Source organism: Watersipora subatra, chromosome 2 (genome assembly GCF_963576615.1).
Source record: "Watersipora subatra chromosome 2, tzWatSuba1.1, whole genome shotgun sequence".
In the NCBI taxonomy this organism is placed as follows: Eukaryota; Metazoa; Bryozoa; class Gymnolaemata; order Cheilostomatida; family Watersiporidae; genus Watersipora; species Watersipora subatra.
The window spans coordinates 4235327-4255571 of NC_088709.1; the positions used below are offsets into that span (position 1 = coordinate 4235327).

Sequence of the window (20245 nt, forward strand, 5' to 3'; positions counted from 1 at the left end):
ATCTTATGTAACCTCGACACAATGTCCTCTGCCAGCATTTCCAGACGAGTAACGGTAGCGATAGTGTGAAGGGGCTCGCCTAGCTCTCTCTACAGCATCGAGATGCAACTACATTAGCGTAGGCTATGAATTATGGAAGGCAAGCAAATACCTATACTGCAGGCTGCAACCGTCTCATCCAGAATTGTGACAGAACGATTGGATATATTTCAGCGACTAGCTAAAAGGATGGAGCCGCACCACAAAGTCTGCAGGGTGTTTCTTTTTATGTCAGTGCTTATCTGTGGAGTTGTGGCCACATTGAGTTTGCTGATAATATCTACCAACCTGACAACTTGCTCTCCACCAAGTCCCAACCGGGTGAGTTGAATGTTTGTCATTTTCTTTTATTCGCATCTAGGATTTAACCATGACAGTCGACCTTAAACAATTAAGTATACATAAGAATATACCAGAAAACTATTTTTTTCGAGTAAAGTAAGCGAATTAAATATTTTTGTAAATCGAGTTTTTGTATCCCAAATTCTACCATAAATGGAAAGTCAGTGAGTTTGTGATTCTCCACTAGTAGTAGTATCCTCCACTAGTAGTAGTATCCTCCACTAGTAGTAGTATCCTCCACTAGTAGTAGTATCCTCCACTAGTAGTAGTATCCTAAACACTGAGCTTCCCGTCTAGTATAACAAGGTCAACTGGCTGAAGGTAACCTTGTGATAACTGTGTGTAAAGTAACAACCAGCTTGCATATTCAGCCATAATAGGAAGAGTGTAGGAGTACACCCTGGGTCTACTTATTACTATTAATATGCTAATAGCTACCCAAGCATTCATCCTGCTTACAACAGCCAAAAGTTTGTTTTAGAAAATCTAATACAGTCGACCCTCGCTTGTTCAGATTAACAGACTGGGTCATGTTCAGCCATTGAACAAGTCCAGACACTGCAAATTGATTCCTGTAAAGTACTGTACATTATACAACCTATATTGTCTGCACACATACTCCTAGAGCGCCATATGATACAATATGCACATGTGAGAGTAAAATATGGTTATAACTGTAATAGGGTGCAGTATAATATTAATAATCGTCATAATAACAAATGAAAATTACAGTACAACACTCAGGCAGGCAGCACACACATGAATCGATCGAATCGCAAGAGCTGCATATCAGTTAAAGTTGTCATTCTGTAGACAAATGCGTCCATATCGAACAAGTGTTCGAGCCTCGGAACGTCATCCAGACACTTGAAAGTCCGAGGCGGTGAAGTCCGTAGGAGCAGAGGTTGCCTGCTGTAGCCAAGTTTTGCTAGTGCGTGTCACTGCTTTTAGCTCTTTTAGCTACTCTTTTAGCTACTATAGAAAATGAAAATTTCTAAGATGAAGTGTGCTTTGGATTCCCTATGAGCAAGGGCACACTATTGTGATACACTATTGAGATACACATTTTGTGATACACTATTTTGATCACAATTTTAAGATAAATAGTTTAGTTTCTGCCTGGATTGAGGAGATGTACATAACCGCAACCAAGTCAGGTTAGGACTATTGACAGCGGGTAAGCGACAGGCGTCAATACTAGCATGTCATGAGACAATAATTATGGCAATGCATCAGCAAAGTCATTGCTTGAGATCTTTATGAACAGTTTTATGTACAAGGCTACGGGAATCAAACTCCTATTTGTGTATTTGGTGTATGCTAAGAATGTTTTATTGCATTCAATTGAAGTGTCATTGATAGAGTGATTACCTCGCCCGCCACAAGCCTTTAAAATCGACAGGTAGAAGATAACTCCAAGTTTATGAATTCACACAGAAATAAACGAATGCATATGTAGAGATTCTAAAAGCGTCCTAAGTTAGCTCAGCAGGCAGAGTGAATGCTGTGGTTGGTCAGCTGAAAGATAACACAACTCCTTTAGTGCAGAAACTCAAAATTATCTCACTGTAAACTGCTGCCTTAGAATGGTGTAAGCAGATAGGAAGATAGAATAGATACAATGCATGAACAGCATATTTTATAGACTGAAGCAAAAGGGAGTATAGAGTTAATGCCAAAATAAGTGGATAATGCTTTGAATTGCTAGGCTTCAAGAGTTGCAAGGAACTTTGTTCCTAAAAATTGTTTTTGTCTCTTTAGAGATTTCCTAGTTATATTCAAACGTAATGCAAAAAAGATGTAAAACGATAACTGCTACAGGATCCTGGGATTAAGAAGAGTTTTCGGTGCTTCGCAGCTGTAAATCACGAATAGTTATAAACAAAGGATCCTGTTTTAGTCTTTCTAACGTTTATGTGACTCTTTGCGTAGGATATGGTTCCGATTCGACTTAGGAGTTTAATGCAATTAATTCTTGATGTGAAGAGATAAAAGCATACCATGATGCAAAAAAGGGCTATTTCCTTGATTTGCTGTAGTTGGCTATAAACAGTGCATAACAAAAAGACATAATAAACATTTATTTGGATCGACCTTGACTTTATGTCACTATCACATGCAGACAAAAGCAAATCTAGCCATGGGAAAATAAGTAAATATAATAAAAAAATTAAAAATATCATTTAAAAATAAATAATTAAGACAAATTTAAACAAATATTATATAAGTTTTTTGTGCAATTTTTAATATTATTTGAAGCCTTACTTTGATAAAGCTGCAGTATGTTCTCGGCTCTGATTTTGAGTCTGTTGTGACAGGTTTCAGCAATAACCTACTTACTTATCTCACTCGGCGTTTTGGAAGCAGTCAACCTTCTCAAAAATGCTGTGATGTGCTGTCAGCAATACAACCAATGCTGGCCCACTAAAGGTCTTTTGATTTGGGTAAGTAACTGATTTCTTCTACTTATGTATACTGCATCTACCATTACACTTTCCTGATGTACATCTCCTGTTCTGCTCATACACACATACTGTATTAGAGAACATCCTGGAATGATTGATCAATGCTGATACAAAATTATGCTAGCAATTATGAAGTGAGATAAAATTTCAAAGCTCATCATTATGTACTTGTAATCAAAAATATTATGTAACCGTCAAGGATTTAATGCAGCCAATTGTATATTCTTTCTGGAGTTGTCTTCTACATATAGAAACAACTCTAATTCAAATGTATTACCGTTGTTTTATGCAGCTGTTAGCATCTAGCTGCCTCTCCACATGCGGTCTAAGCACGCTGCTGTTTTACATTCTGCCCAACACTGACTTACTCCGAGGCTCTGCACTCCTCATGAGCTTTGTTCTTCTGCCGATGGCACTCAAGACTTTTCTCCTGCACGACTTCAAGACTGATAAAGCATGTATGTACCAGAGGCTTTACAAATATCTATTATCAATAGACATGTGCATGTACCAGACACCTTACAAATAACTATTGTCAATAGACACATGTATGTATCAGGCACCTTACAAATGTCTATTATCCCTAGACATGTGTATGTACCAGACACCTTACAAATATCTAGTATCACTAGACATGTGAATGTACCAGACACCTTACAAATAACTATTGTCAATAGACACATGTATGTATCAGGCACCTTACAAATGTCTATTATCCCTAGGCATGTGTATGTACCAGACACCTTACAAATATCTAGTATCACTAGACATGTGAATGTACCAGACGCCTTACAAATATCTATTGTCAATAGACATGTGTATGTACCAGACACCTTACAAATAACTATTGTCAATATACACCTGTATGTACCAGATATCGTACAAATATCTATTGTCAATAGACACCTGTATGTACCAGATGCCTTACAAATATCTATTGTCAATAGACACCTGTATGTACCAGATGCCTTACAAATATCTAATCTCAATAAACATGCGTTTCAAAACAGCCGAATGTTCTATTCAATTGTAACTAGCTATAAAAATCTATCAAAATCTAATAACAAACTATTTAAACCAATATTTGGTCAGAAAATCAAAGATCCAAAAACTAAGCCTCAGGAAAATAATTGTGGAAAGGCTGAAGAAAGCAATTGAGACTTGGGCAGATTAAGGGCCAAGTATTGTCTGTATATATCCTCATTACTGTTAACCCCATTCTGGTTGGATTACTAGTTTGTTTCTAAGCAACCAAACTGACAATTAGTTTTTATTGAAGCTCTTAGAGGCTTTATCTATTTAGTATTGTCTGTAAAACTCAGCGAGTGATTTGGTCAATTACGAACTGCAGTGAAATTGTTTTGCAATGATGGAAATCTGCTGCAACAGACAACGTTTAGATACACCTGTAGTTGCTTTCATCTGTTTCACCGTAAGTGAGAAATAGACAAACCACTTAGTATATTCTTAGAACACAGTAGATAAACCGTGTACTACACATGCTATTTACATGCAACCAATCAGAACCAGTAATGTAGTCACTAAGACGGGATGAAGGGATGAAAGAGAAAAATCTAAAAATCTTCAGGTAGCAATCATCCTATGATGAAAGTGAAAGTTTAACAGACTATTATTTTTTGGATGGGTCAATAGTAGTTGCTTGCATGGAAAACTTTAAACTGAGTGCTAGGCTGACCGTGATAGGAGCTAGACAGGGGGTGATATGTGCTAGACAGGGAGTGATAGGTGCTAGACAGGCTGCACCAGGGGCTAGACAGTTACTGACAAGTGCTACAAAAGTGGTGATAGGTGCTAGACAGATAGTGATAGGTGCTAGACAGGTGGTGATAGGCGTTAGACAGATGGTGATAGGTGCTAGACAGGTAGTGATAGGTGCTAGACAGGTGGTGGTAAGTGCTAGACAGATGGTGATAGGTGCTAGACAGGTGGTGATAGGTGCTAGACAGGTGGTGATAGGTGCTAGATAAACAAGAATGAGCAGGTGATGTGATCATAGTGCGGATCCTAGGCACTAATCTGTTACACAGCATGTGATCTCAAGGCGAACAGAAGAAGTATTTTACAGACCATTTCAAAATCAATTTGAAGTGCTATCATATCCAGACCTTTGCAAAAAAATGGAAAGCAGAAATATCTACATGAAAGTATTTAACCTATAAAAACCCAACACCTTCTGATAACCAGTAAATGAGATGCCGCCATGGCTGACAGATGGATCATATTCAAATGACAATGATCTGCAATTCTAGAAAACATAGATATTGGATTGGTCTCCACGATAACCTGAACCTATCCAGCTAAATGCAATCAGCTCTCTGCAATCAGCAAGAGCAATACTCTTCAAAGTAAAACAGCCAAGTGTAATGCATAAGATAACATAAACTGTGAAGACCCAATTGAGGTACTGAGCTCATATACATGCTATTTTATGCATTGAAGCAGCGGTCGAATTATCAAGTCAGTCATAATGTAAACTAGTAAATTAAACAGCCATATAGATGGACTTTGAAAAAAATATGTACTAGTTGGAATCATATAGAGAGACAAAGTAGTTGATAACATCTACTTGAAACAACATATACTGTCTTTTATATATAACTTTATTACAAAAATTTTCTAGCATACTTCTCTCCTAGATTTAATCACAATAGCCTCATTCACTCAAAGTAAATGTTTTGTTCATAGAATTGTCTGTTATTTTATTTAGTTAGTAAATATAAGGCTAATGAATGCATAAAACGATGTGAGATGCTAGTATATGGTACTGTAGTCTCGTGAGATAAATAGTTGTGCATCTGTTATCTGTATTTAACAGATTACAAACCACTGCTAGTCGTTTGTCTAGCACTGCAGATGCTTGCTGTTGGCTTTACAACGGTGCATGACTATGCAAAGCCTACTACCACAAGTGGAGAGTTGTCCCATCAACCTATTACCTGGGCTTTTCCCACAACTTGTAAGTCATTAAACATGTTGTTAGGTAGATCCTAACTGTTGAGTGGATCTCATTTGTTTTCAAAGTGTTACAATTGAAGTTACTTTACCATTTGCAAAAGAGTTCTAGCATTCTACCAGCTAGTGACTTCAATGTATACAAACATGGCACAAGTATAAATTAGTTTTAACAAAGTGTTAAAAATACATTTTTCTTCGTAAGTTGTAGATTGTCTTTTAATTCATTCTCCCTTAATGCCGAGGCTATATATGGGAACTGACTTCTTCAGCTACTCAAATATCTGGTGGCTCATATATCTAGCGACTCGCGTATCTAGTGACTCGCACATATAGTGACTCATATACCTAGTGACTTACATATCTAGTGCTCACATACCTAGTGACTCACATATTTAGTGACTCACATATCTAGTGACTCACATATCTAGTGACTCACGTATCTAGTGACTCACATATCTAGTGACTCACACATCTAAGACACACGTATTGAGTGACCGGCTTATCTATAGACTGACTGGTCTAGTGACTGGTTCATTTTGTGACTCATATTTTTAATGCCTTATACATTGATTGACTGACTCACCGAGTGACCGCCTCATCGAATGACTGGCTTATCAGATGACTCCTTAAAGTTCAAGGTTAAGATGCTAAAGTGTAAGGCAGAAGTAAAACTGTGTCTGATAGAAAGTGTTCCACAATTTCTTGTAGTATTTATTATTATATGTTGCATTATATACCTTGTCATTTCTTGTATTAGTTGCTATATTTTACTTATTTATTGTATGTGTTAAAATTATTTATTGTATTATTTCAGATTCTTTAACAATAATCATTACAATTCTTCTGGTGCCCTTCACATGGATCAGTTTATACATCGACGGAGATATAACCTTATTAACAAAGAAGCTAAACCTTGCCGCCTTTCAATACCAGCTTCAGCGCTGCCAATACAAATTTGGACTAGTTCTTTGGATTTGGAAAGTATTCTGGATGAGCATCTGTCTGTACTTTTTCCTTCCATCCTACTTAGCCAGCACCCAAACTGACACAGTAACCTGCTCACCGGCGTTACTACCAAAAGGTGGGTGAGGCCATCAAATTATCTTTCTGCATATTTTTGAGATTTGACAGAGTTGAGACTCAAAATATTAACGTTATGTAAGCATGGCTCTTGAATTTAAAAGTAATGTAATAAGTTTTTAATAATATTATAATGCTGCCATTAAAGGTGATCTTACAATATGCGTGTTCCTGTAGGCAAATGAGAAACTGCGCATAGATACCCACTAAATATCAACGGTTCACAAATAAGCAGACAGTGTCCAAACAAACCTAACTTCACATGTGTTTACACTTGTATATTTGCCTACACTCATGTATATCTACTCCTGTTTTTGTTTTTAGGTCTGGCAGCTCAGCAAATAAACATGACAAGAGACACACTCAAAGAGCTCTTAGACAGAGATGAACTACAGAACAGCAAGGCGTCCCCGTCTAAACTTCAGACTCGTCCGCAATGGCGATATTTTTGTGAAAAAGAGCGAGACCCATCTTGGATTCCTCCACAGCAGATTGAAAGCGTAAATATGGTTAGTGTCCTGTAAGATTATTGGTACCATCAGAAGGTCCTATTAGTAGCGGTTACGTGTTCAGGTTCCATGTATGGTACTTGGATGCCAACAGTGTACTTCTGATAATTGCAGAAAAACTGTGGTAGATTTTTTATGATTTATCTACCTGATGATAGACAAGAATAGAGTGATATAGATTCATTAGCAGTGGCAATGCACCTTTGAAAAATGTGGCCAGAGATCTTTGTCATAATTTAATGTTTGTAGGCTACTATAACTAACCGCCTTCTCTATATCAGTTGAGTGAGACTAAGGCTCTATGTTAAGTGAGGTGTTCTATAACACTTGTTCTCAGTGAATGATAAAAATGCTGATAGTGAGTTCATTTAGTAATTGAACTCTAAACTTAAAAGTGATTACCATGTCAACTGCTGAATGTTCAAAACAACATGTAGAAGATAACTTCAGGTTAATGGGTGAGGCTAAGCCTCAATGAATGTTTATCACGAATTACCAGTCAACGATAGAACGCATATACCAGTGGTCTATACATAAGGAATTCGAACTACCCCTAACTTCAAACTCTCAGTAACACCAATCACATGCTAGCATAGTAATCAAATGGAATAATCGCAAGAGCAGATGACTACTACTCTGGCTGTTATACATGAGTAAAGTCATGTCAAGAAACATAAGAAATGTAAAAAATCAATTCTACCAACTAGATTACTTGTGAATAGTGATGCTTTTGTTCATTTCCCTTATTGAGAAGGTTGTGTGCTGTAAGGAGTATTTTCTAATATAAAAACTGTGCCTGAATAGAGCAGCTATAGAGCACCGTGTTCACCCTTGTTAGATAAAGACTGAAGATATTATGGACATGCTAGAGAAACTCAGAGCCTATCCAAATGTCGAGTCACCTAAATATCAAAAACTGAAAAATAGCATCGATGCAATCATTCTCCATGGCCGATATTCTAAGAGATCTGTAGAGGTAAGTGTTATGTAATCGATAGTGAAGAGTGTATTATAGTCTACTAATCTCACCACAGTTTAAACGTACTCATTAAACTTGATTTTCAAATTAGAAATGGTATAAATGTATGAACTTCTGTATAGTGTCATCATAAAACCAAACAGTCTGAAGGAGAACTATGTACATGTTGAGTTACAGAACCGCATTCCTTCAAAAAACTTTTAACATCATTATTCAGATATTACTTCATGTGCGGAAACACGCTTTCGCTCAAATTTAACGTCTTTTTGTAAGTTGAAACATTTGGGGTGTTAAAGCGATAATAAGTCAAGGTTTGACTCTATCTGCTGTCTTGGCCATCCTGTAGTAGTAACTGCAATCTAAGCATCATAAATACAGAAAGTATATATTGGTTACTCTTCTCGAAATCAGCTTATCCATTACTTATTTCCACCCCTCTGTCTTATCTGTACTATAAACTGACTATAAACTAATTGTGTTGTGTTTATCTGCAGGCCTACTCAAAGCTGATTAGCTACATAGAAGGCACTTCTGTGGATGCTTTTGATGAAAGCAATGAGATCACAGATGGTGCATATCGAGTCTTAGCCATTGCTTTTGTCTGCTCGAGTGTAGTAACTCTCTTGTCAGTTAAGGCTGCCTGTCAATGGCAGTTGACCAGGTGAATATGTTGAGAGAACAAAATTTTCAAGTGTCCCAACACAATATTCTTTTAGGAAAACCTTCAATAGAAGTTTCCTCCACTATAAGACTAAATTACATACCTAGTGCTCGTATAACAAAACAGGAATTATAAAATAAATTTGGTTGAACTGATTGTTAGAGACTAACACTATACTGTTGCCTCTGTTACAGATCAGGCTATATAATACCAGCGAGTATGATAGTGCCCGTCTGTCTGCTGCTGATTAACGTCACGTGTACCTATCCGTCAGAGATCACTCCTCTACTCAAATGTCCTGAGTCCTTGACACCTTCCGCACTCATACTTCTCATCATTTGTCTGATCTGGTTGATTAGCCAGAGTTTATTCCTCCTGCATACCTACCATACGGGTGGGACAAGGTATGCCTCGTATTCAATATTATCTCATTGGTTGTAGAAGTGAACGACTCAACTTTATAAAGGGTGTATGAGTTCCTTACAATGGAGTAATATAGGTAAACACTGTTCCATAGTAAAGAATTGCACAATAAAGGGAGTGTGTGCTACACGAATACTACAAATATTATGAGCAAATCACAATTTAAAAAAAGAATCCTGGAGAGAGAGCAATCATTTTTATTTCATCATGTACACTCGTCTTAACTAAGCGATATAAAATAGTGAAACATATTTCAACCCAGAACTTCAGCAGACTGCTAATGAATGGTTGACAGGTGTTACAGAGTTTCTATAGACTCACTGTACCATTATTAGAGAGTTTCTATAGACACAATGTACCATTATTAGAGAGTTGTTATAGACTCAATGTACCATTATTAGAGAGTTTCTATAGACACACCGTACCATTGTTAGAGAGTTTCTATAGACACACTGTACCATTGTTGAGGAGTTTCTATAGACTCACTGTACCATTGTTAGAGAGTTGCTATAGACACAATGTACCATTATTAGAGAGTTGCTATAGACTCAATGTACCATTGTTAGAGAGTTTCTATAGACTCACTGTACCATTGTTAGAGAGTTGCTATAGACACATTGTACCATTATTAGAGAGTTTCTATAGACACAATGTACCATTATTAGAGAGTTGCTATAGACTCAATGTACCATTGTTAGAGAGTTTCTATAGACTCACTGTACCATTGTTAGAGAGTTGCTATAGACACAATGTACCATTATTAGAGAGTTGCTATAGACTCAATGTACCATTGTTAGAGAGTTTCTATAGACTCACTGTACCATTGTTAGAGAGTTGCTATAGACACATTGTACCATTATTAGAGAGTTTCTATAGACACAATGTACCATTATTAGAGAGTTGCTATAGACACACTGCACCTTTGTTAAAGAGTTTCTATAGACTCACTGTACCATTATTAGAGAGTTTCTATAGACACACTGCACCTTTGTTAAAGAGTTTCTATAGACTCAATGTACCATTGTTAGAGAGTTTCTATAGACACACTGTACCATTGTTAGAGAGTTTCTATAGACACACTGCACCATTGTTGGAGAGTTTCTATAGACTCACTGTACCATTATTAGAGAGTTTCTATAGACACACTGCACCTTTGTTAAAGAGTTTCTATAGACTCAATGTACTATTGTTAGAGAGTTTCTATAGACACACTGTATCATTATTAGAGAGTTGCTATAGACACACTGTACCATTGTTAGAGAGTTTCTATAGACTCACTGTACCATTTTAATAGAGTTACTAGAGACTCGATGTACCATTGATCTGTTTTATTCATTGCATGTGACAGATAAACATAGGCCTTATTTTTTCAGCTTGGACTTTGCTATTGACCTCTCGATGCCCTTGACATCGTCCGCTTTGGTGCTCGCTTTCTTTTCTGCCAAAAAACCTGGCAGATCTTCGCAAGTTTTCAAGTCGTACAAATTTAATTATATTAAAACTGAGAAAGTTCCACAAGAGAGCTGTCCATCAACCAGAACAGAGAGTGACAGCAACTAAGAATCTCAGCACAGTTCTTATGCGATCTACCGCATTGCCTGGCAACGTTTTTTAGCTATGTAGAATTTTGACCAAAGTGCATGTTTCTATATACATTGACAAATACTGAAGAACCTTCAATATTGTTTTATCTCAATCATATTATATTATGTTACATAATATTATATTATTAGAGCAATCTAGATTTATTTTTCTGCATATGTAAACATATACGTGTACTAGTATACCATGTGAATTCGATCTTGTGCAACATGAGTCTTTTCTGCTGACTAAACTCGTGTCAAAGGCAACTTACATGTATAAAGTAAAAAATACATTCCAGCCAAAGGCTAAACAGCTAAAGAGATTACTCAAATACATTACTTTCTTTTATGCCAATGTTATTAGTACTAGTACCCTGAGAGTGCTATGCACTTTGAGAGAATGTCCGGTGTAATAACTATATGTATAATTATTCTACACTTCAGCAAGGTGGTTGAGCAGCGCAGTTGGCAGCATGCATGGCAGCAAAGTAGAATATGTGAGTACCATTGCCATGTAATGCAATCTTTTTTTAGCATGGCTTCAGAAGGATGACCAAACACGTGTCTTATTATAGTAAAGACGAGGTGAATGCCCGGCATTGCATGAGTATTAAACCAGCTTATTAACAGTGAGAGGTTATGTTGGTGCCTGCTACTTGCCATTAGCCTAGCACATTGTTAATGGCTAATTTAAATAAGCTTACTAATAAAATCCGTGAAAGCAAGCATAAAATTATGTTGTGTCGTAATGGAGAGCGGTAGCATATTTTTACCCACATAGCGGCATATATTGCCCAATGAATTTATCAATCTCGCATTAGTCTAAGTGATAAGGAATTTCCCTGGTGAATGGAAGGTTTCACGATTAAACCTTCTGCGATACGGATTCTTCATTAGAATATTTTAAGTTATAGCCTGATAAACCTGCACACACGCACATACAAACTCTGTGATTTATATATATATATATGTATATATATATATATATAAATCACAGAGTTTGTATGTGCGTGTGTGCAGGTTTATCAGGCTATAACTTAAAATATTCTAATGAAGAATACGTATCGCAGAAGGTTTAATCGTGAAACCTTCCATTCACCAGGGAAATTCCTTATCACTTAGACTAATGCGAGATTGATAAATTCATTGGGCAATATATGCCGCTATGTGGGTAAAAATATGCTACCGCTCTCCATTACGACACAACATAATTTTATGCTTGCTTTCACGGATTTTATTAGTAAGCTTATTTAAATTAGCCATTGACAATGTGCTAGGCTAATGGCAAGTAGCAGGCACCAACATAACCTCTCACTGTTAATAAGCTGGTTTAATACTCATGCAATGCCGGGCATTCACCTCGTCTTTACTATAATAAGACACGTGTTTGGTGAGACACGTGAAGTCTCAACCATTATCTGTATATATATATATATATATATATATATATATATATATATATATATATATATATACAGATAATGGTTGAGACTTCACTGATATAGTGCTCAAAGTTGTTCACCGAGCCTGTATAAGTACAAAGATGGAAAAAGATTTTAGCAACACAACACAAAAACTTTTTCCATCTTTGTACTTATACAGGTAACTCTTCATTTTGGTGTTCTTAGTGTATTCTTGGTTCTGTGTTTGTGTCATGCAATTTTTTATCTGACGATTGGTGTAAACTTAACATCATTTTGCATCATGAAACTTTAAGTAATAAACTGTTGCTAAAAACTTTTTCCATCTTTGTACTTATATATATATATATATATATATATATATATATATATATATATATATATATATATATAGATTATTGTTCTTCTTGTCTACCACTACTGCCACTGCTTGTCTGCTATATACAAGTATACACGTATATGTATACTTGTATACGCATATATCTATATAAGTATATACCCTGCTGATAAAAATATTGATAGTCAAGGTCATCCTTACGACCCGTATACAAATCTTTATTTTCTTTGGTTTTTTTCTTTAAATCTTTTCGTATATAAATCTTAATTTCCTTTAGCTGTAAAAATTTTCTCACGACCAAACGAGCAGATCGAAGTGTGGGAGTTTTTATGATAAATGCATGTGCACACAACTTACAAAAATTATTCATCAACGATGACACGAACCCTTGTCTAGAAATTCCATCAACAAATTTAAGCATCGTTTTGTAAAGTCGTTAAAGTATAATAACGATACAAAACACATTTAAACCTATTTAAATATGTTACCAAGTCTTTGTAAACCGTCGGTATTATCTTAAAACTTACCCATCTGATCGGATTATACACAAATAGACAGATTAATTTAGATGAAAATTGCCACAAAACGTTTGAAAAGCTCGGTTTAATAAAAGTTAAGACCGAAAATTGAAACGCCAATAAAACCGTGCGACAGATAGTAGAACTATTTAGCAGTGTGCATTTCCCGAAAAAACCGTGCTCATTTCATCAGTCTATGACATTTTTTACTTGTAATCGAATTTATTCGAAGGTTTCTGTAATAAACGTAGACCGTTTGAGGCGTAGACCGATTTAAAGGTACGAAATTGTGGTACACAGTTTATCAGCCTGTGTTTTTTGTCCAATCACCGAAGGTTTCATTATTTAAAGCGTTAGCCAAAATTCTTTACACTTTATGTACAAGCTAGGGCCGAACTACAATGCCCCTTTATGACGAGAACATTTTTTATTTTGCTACAGTTTTAGACGCGTGAATGCTCATACTCGCTTTCTGTTAAAAATTGCTTATCAAAACCATTCTACATTCAACGCAACCAACTTTCAAACTGTGTATAGTACACAGTAGCTTGCCATTTTACTTCTAATTTTGCCTTTCAGAGTTATAATAAACATATTTCTTTATTGTTTTGTTGAATTACATACATTACAGTAAATTAGGCCTACAGCTTTATAGCACTTTTATAACAGCTTTTATTTTGCTGCAGTTTGCAGAAATCTTCCAGACGCATGAACGCTCATACGTTTTCTATTATTGCGGTATTACTATATTAACAATATTGGTTATTCTAATAATATCAGTGCATTTTACTTCCAATATTGGCCAACATTGCATTTCTCCTATTGCAAGGAGAGATATAAACATATAATAATTTCCTTTCATTATTGCTGTTTGTCATGACCAAACACTTTTTAAATAAATTTTCTAAAAATCTAAATAAATACCACAACTTCTCGATATCGCTACCTATGACGTTTTGAAATGTAAACAAAATTGTGCATTGGTTTTCTATTATTACTATATTAATAACATTGATTATTCTAAGAATATCAGTGCATTTTACTTTTAATATTGGCCAATATTGCATTTCTCCTATTGCAGGGGGAAAATACAAACATCTTTTCCATTCATTATTGCTGTTTGTTGTATATAATAACACCCACACCCAGTACATTACAGCTACCATTGCAGTTATCCTATTGCACTGCAGGGCCATCTGACTTGACTGCTAATATTGCATTTCTCAACCATCAGTACCCTTTCTTTTTTTGCCAATATCTCTGGCCATCTCTTTGGTCGTGGACTGTATGACAGTGGAATTTCTAGTTTATTAGCTCTGTTTACTTCTAAATGCAAGCTCCTTGAAAATTTGCGATTAAATAGAATTCTGTAGAAGTCTAGTTAAAGGAACTTCTTTTTATGAGTTTGATAGTTGCTAAGAACCACCTTTTATATTGCCAGTGTACAATAACAATTAACATAAAGCGCCACTAATTGAATGCAAGCTCAAGCAATGCAAATCTTGTATACAGTATTTTTATTTTTTTTGGTGTAGTTTTAGCATCTATATTTATGTGATCTCTCTTCCACTCAGTATTAGATATTTGCTGTGCTGGATGGGATACTTTATGTATATGTTTCCTTCCGTTGCATATGCGATATATTGATGTGTTGCACCTGAATAAATACATAAATGCATGTATGTATATGTTATGTTGAGATAAAGGGATTTGTAGTTTTTCTGTTGAGTTGACATCTGACATTCTTTAAGTGGTCTGACTTTTTGTGTTGAAAATAAATAATTAAATCTCCTTTCAGCAAATTTTTTTATTATCATAGAATACTTCAATACAGTAGTTTATTGATTTCTGCCAAATAGGTCATCGTGTTCTATCAATAACTGAAATCTGACAGCATGGAAGAAAATGTTTTGTTCAAGATGGGTGTCATACGCTGATGTTGTGTTGAACAATAAGATAATACATGTATACTGCTATTGTTGTATTGCTGTGCTTTCAAAGAAAAAATTAAAATGACACTCACCAATTGAGTACACAAAAGCAATACAGCGATCGCCCAACACTAAAATACAGTATATTTCAGGTTGAAAATTCCCAAATATTATGCATAATTACCCTATCTATATACTTTGTCTGCATGTACCACATTGTTAGAAGGAGTTGTTTCCTCATGGACGCTGCAAAAACTTGATTCGCGCACCTTAGCAGCGCTTTTGCTGCAGCGACCAACGTGACTCAATTTATACGGTCAGGTATAATTGCAGTGGCTCAAAACCTGGTCAGTTTCTGGGTCGTTTTGTAGGGGTGGAGCTTAATCCGGAAATACAAAAGCTTTAAAGTTAGTCGAACCACTGCAAACGTTTAGTTGTTGAGAAATCGAGTACATGTAGTTATCTTTTTGTTTAACAAAATTTCACGGAAGCATCTTTTCCAAGCAAATTTTTAATTACAAATATGAGTTCTTTTAGCAAAATAACATAGAGTATTTACATAGTTGTTTATCGTAGTTTTTTTTGTTAAGAATAAATGTTAACACGCTCACAAAACGGAAAAAATCTTCTCAAAAATACACCATTAATTATTCTGTATTCGTTTATATTTGAAAAATAGTTATATATTTTTTTAATATGAATACATTTTTGTAAAGCAGTATTACATAAAATATTGAAAAGTTACGATTATGTTCTGAACAAATAAAATGCACATTAAAACGGTTGTCCACTTTGTTACCATTCTGAGAGCCTAAATTGATTCTATTTTATTTCACTGTAAATATTAGTATTAGCATCTCGTTAGGCATTGATTGTAAAAATGAAGGCAACAGAAGACATCAGTTTCTTATCTTTACTGTATTTGCTGCAAGCACACACTTTTTTAACAACTAACTTTATATTACTACCAAGTCTCAACTGTAGCACATTTTGAAACAACGACAGTATGTAGCTACCTAAGGAACAACCATTTAATTGTGTATCTCAAATTTTATTTGAACTTGTTACTACAATGGTGCGCTGTCAGTAGCACCGCCAGGCCTAGGCTGTATCTCATCTGTTTGGTTCACAAAAAGTGTAGGAGAGGAGGCAAGGTAAAGCAAGTTTTTGTAGTCTTCTGCAATGCAGGGCAGTTATATTTTCGGACTAGACAGCCTGCCTGTGATCAGTAGTCCTCAGTAGTCAGAGTCGCTTACTGCTTGCAATTTGTCTTAAAAAATTAATTGAAATGCACTGCATATTCATATTGCTTCAAGACCTCAGTGGGTCATCATGTATTCATAACTGACTTTTTGTATTCATCATTTCATCTTCTATATAGGCCTACCTACAGGCCTCCCGTGCCTGTAGTCAGCAATCATGTCGGTAGGTTATCGAAGCCTCGATAGCTGAATGACATGATCGCTGACGACAGTCAACTTCTACGAGGAGCCTGAGGGCCTACCAAATATATTTTTTAATTGCAGTGCATTTAAGCATTATGCCGCTCCTTCTTGCCTCATTGTTAGACGAGGCTGAGCAAGCCATCAAAGCCCATGAAATCGAATATGGCAACAAGTTTTACACAAACCATGAGGACGGCATATTCAACAAGCATGAAAGACTTTTTGAAGGTAATCTCATATCCTTAATGCACTTTTTCTCCACTGCCTAATTTGTGATCTTGTGTTGAAAATGAACATTTTATACCTCGGATATTTTAGTGTAACCTTGATTGTGAAGTGTAACCTTGATTGTAAAATGTAATCCTATGCTTGGTTGTTGTGCAATAGAAGTACATGTCAATAGTAGCTGATATGTTTTTATGCTGCAGTTTTATGAAGCCCTTTTTGGTTTGTTTTTGTACCATGTGATCTATGACGTCACAGGCCCTACTTGAAGCAGAGTTGACACAATTTTCATCAGTTCACTAGCAACTCACACTCGATACACACCATCTACCTCTCAGCAATAAAGGATTACTCTCTATAGACACTCAACTCTTAAGCTTAATTTGACGAAGTGGATATTCGTGTATATACAGACATGCAGTGGATTACAATCAAGCTTATAGTGCAGCCTTGATTAGAAGATATACATGGGCTTCAGTGTACAAGCAGTGGCATGCAATTTAAATGACATTAAAAATCATTGTATATATTAATAACTACAATCAAGCAAGCAATAAATGTATCAAGCATCATATATATGCAGCAGTTAGTTCCCAATTGAGTGTTACCAATCAAGTAAAGCTAAAAACCTACAACGTCTTCAGCCAATGAATCTAAAAAATCTGTACCATGTTTCTTAATTTTAAAATTTTATCTGCTCTAATTTACCAAGGTAAAGATATTTGGAGAGGTAAGAACGTCATTCATGACAGTCAAGGCTATTTATATATGTATGGCGAAGAAAAAGAGTATGGCGAAGAAAAAGAGTATGGCTACATGTACGGCCCTAAAAGACAGCAAACCCAGAAGGAAAAGTACAAAGAACAGTGGAGGGTAAGTTACCGGTACACCAAGAATGTTTTACTCGGCCTATTATAAGGGATGTTTTTGGACAGCAAAACTCGGTCATTGTATGTCCAATATATTTAGACAGGGCTATCCTTCCATGTCTTTGCAAATGCACAGATAGTATAGTATGGATTTTACATAGAGATGATAAATAATATTTATTACTTTTATGGATTTTAATTTGTCTTATTTCTGAAATAGCTATCTTGTAACAAAAGCATGTGTGCACATTTATATTCTTGTAAGCTAAAATCAGAGAATGCAGTAAATCTAAGTCTACACTACTGTGAGGGTTGCGACATGCCTAAGCTGTATTCGATACTTTGCTTTCGGTCTCACAGTACATCAAAGTTCAAAAACATTTTCTCTTATTTTAATTTATCTACACTCTCATAGAAATTTGGTAGAATTGCAAAGAAACAAGGACTTGATTGGAATGCTCAGATACCATATCCTTGACCCAATAGCCAGTGAAGTTTACGGCAATCTGTCTCATTTTTCTTGAGAATTTTTCATCCCGAGGCCTCACACATGCGCCAGATAGTATTATATCGCAGTTCACACCTTTGGTTAAACTTGGACGTAATATTTTATTTTACATTTAATATTTCACACCTAAAATATGCAAAAACAATCATTAAAAGTAAGATAAAATGAATGCTTATTTTGGAGCCCTGGCAACAAGGCCTTTGTTTGGACTCTTTTGCCTATTTGAATTTAGTTAGATTGTGCCCACAAATATAAATATGCTATACATGTGCATAAATTCATATATGTTGTCACATGGTGTCGATATACATAATTTACGTATTGTTTATATTTTTAGTCACAGAATCCAACAAAGAGACCGCATCCTCAAGACAATACATCTGATAGTAACACGGAGGTGCTCACTCACATAACCAGCAATAAAATTTTAGGCAAATCGTGCAATATTAATTATGGTTAAATGTGGAATTTCATTGGTAGGCAGATCTTCAAGCCATTTATAGCCCTAGATTAGTAGCTAGAAAAACATGAAGTTATAGTAGGATAATGCAGAAGAACTCCTTGTGTAGGCAGGATTAGGTTTTAGAAACAAATTATTTGCTGCCAACTGCGATATTTGTTAAGTTGCCTGTTCACACCCAGCCAAACGTTCAATGCCTCGAGCATTCTGATTTATAGCTCAAGATAAGGAGGAAACGCAGTGCTTGCTCAGGACAGGTGGGAGTAAGAGCAGAGGCTATGCGAGCTTCCATAGATGTGGGGAGCATCTACAAAACGCCACAAACGACAGCATTATAGATGTAACTGAGACACCTGATGTTACTTTCATACCTAACAGTCCGGTGAGTAATATTCAGTAACTCAGTTTTAAAATTAGAACCCTGTTGCATGATGCTTTCGTGTCACTTTAGTGTAAGTGCTCAGTGTCTGAATTGGAGAGAGTTGTGCAGCGATGCTCCCAAATCTCTGATTTCAGATTTGTAAAGCATATCAAGTCGCTGGCATGCGTTTTGCTCCAAATCAAATCACTTAGAAGGGTGACGACTCAGCTTTGAAAAAAAATGAAATTAAAACCATCATCCACTATGTAATTTATGGTTTTATTTGATTTAATTTACAAGCTGGGCAATCCATTTTTATGGTGCTTTGATGCCAATCTCATGATTGGTGATTTGATGTGATTTGCATATCTCTAATCGGGATTTGGGAGCATCTCTGGAGTTGTTATCAACTCTTTGAGAAGTTGATAACAAGGTGCCACAACACCATCCGATTCGTTGACTGAGTACTTGGACTAATGTCGTTGTTGTCTTCTACAAGTCAACTCTATGGGCTAAGTCGGTTGAGCAGTGTAGGATCGGAGAAGATATATGAAGCCAGGAAATAATTGTGAAATAAAACTATTGTAAAAACAGTAATAAAGTCAGGAACTAGCAAAAGCAGATTTGCCCGGTTCTTTCAGATCGCCAAATTAACTTTCAGCTAATCACAATGTCCAATGTAACTTTCCAATCTACTTCATTAAATTAACACATAATATTCCTGTCAAAGTCAAAAATCACCTCAAAACAATGCCACTTAAATACTGCATTCACAGTACTTTACAAGTTCAAGGGGATGTAAATACACATGCTATGATTGTCTTTATTCTAGATCAAAGATCTCCAAGAGGAGTTTGCAGGGAGTAAGAAATGACAGAGGAAAAATGCTTCCTGAGTCCTGAGGCTTTATAATACATGCAATATCTAGATAGGCATAGAACAAGTTTGTTCCCTATAGCTGTGGGTGAACTGGCAATGAAGGGAGGGCACACCAGAGGGCATCTGGCGTGCCCTCCACCTTATTGCCAGTTCATCTGCAGCCATAGAGAACAAACTTGTTCTAGATAGGAATACTTTTATATGCAAAAACTTGAACTGTTTCAGCTAGGTACT

The 20245-nt window shown here is 35.9% G+C and overlaps 2 protein-coding genes across 4 annotated transcripts in view; both read left to right on the forward strand.

Moving 5' to 3' along the window:
- Positions 1-11368, forward strand: part of LOC137387647 (uncharacterized) — a 13663-nt gene extending 2295 nt beyond the window's left edge. Inside the window, exons 2-11 of one of the 2 annotated variants that reach the window (XM_068074128.1) lie at positions 214-360; positions 2700-2825; positions 3139-3304; positions 5683-5823; positions 6637-6903; positions 7227-7411; positions 8250-8387; positions 8885-9051; positions 9246-9455; positions 10848-11368. In XM_068074128.1, the coding sequence (XP_067930229.1) occupies positions 229-360; positions 2700-2825; positions 3139-3304; positions 5683-5823; positions 6637-6903; positions 7227-7411; positions 8250-8387; positions 8885-9051; positions 9246-9455; positions 10848-11034 (1719 nt within the window). In that variant the 5' untranslated portion in view covers positions 214-228 and the 3' untranslated portion in view covers positions 11035-11368. Of the gene's footprint in view, positions 1-61; positions 361-2699; positions 2826-3138; positions 3305-5682; positions 5824-6636; positions 6904-7226; positions 7412-8249; positions 8388-8884; positions 9052-9245; positions 9456-10847 lie in introns of those variants that run through there. The other variant, XM_068074127.1, reaches the window with a different exon arrangement.
- LOC137387418 (uncharacterized) overlaps positions 1-20100 on the forward strand; it is a 55528-nt gene extending 35428 nt beyond the window's left edge. The window contains exons 2-6 of one of the 2 annotated variants that reach the window (XM_068073837.1): positions 16756-16937; positions 17647-17807; positions 18649-18708; positions 18990-19153; positions 19965-20100. In XM_068073837.1, coding sequence (XP_067929938.1) covers positions 16805-16937; positions 17647-17807; positions 18649-18708; positions 18990-19109 — 474 coding nt within the window. In that variant the 5' untranslated portion in view covers positions 16756-16804 and the 3' untranslated portion in view covers positions 19110-19153; positions 19965-20100. Of the gene's footprint in view, positions 1-16063; positions 16938-17646; positions 17808-18648; positions 18709-18989; positions 19154-19964 lie in introns of those variants that run through there. The other variant, XM_068073839.1, reaches the window with a different exon arrangement.
- The last annotated feature ends 145 nt before the right edge of the window (positions 20101-20245 follow it).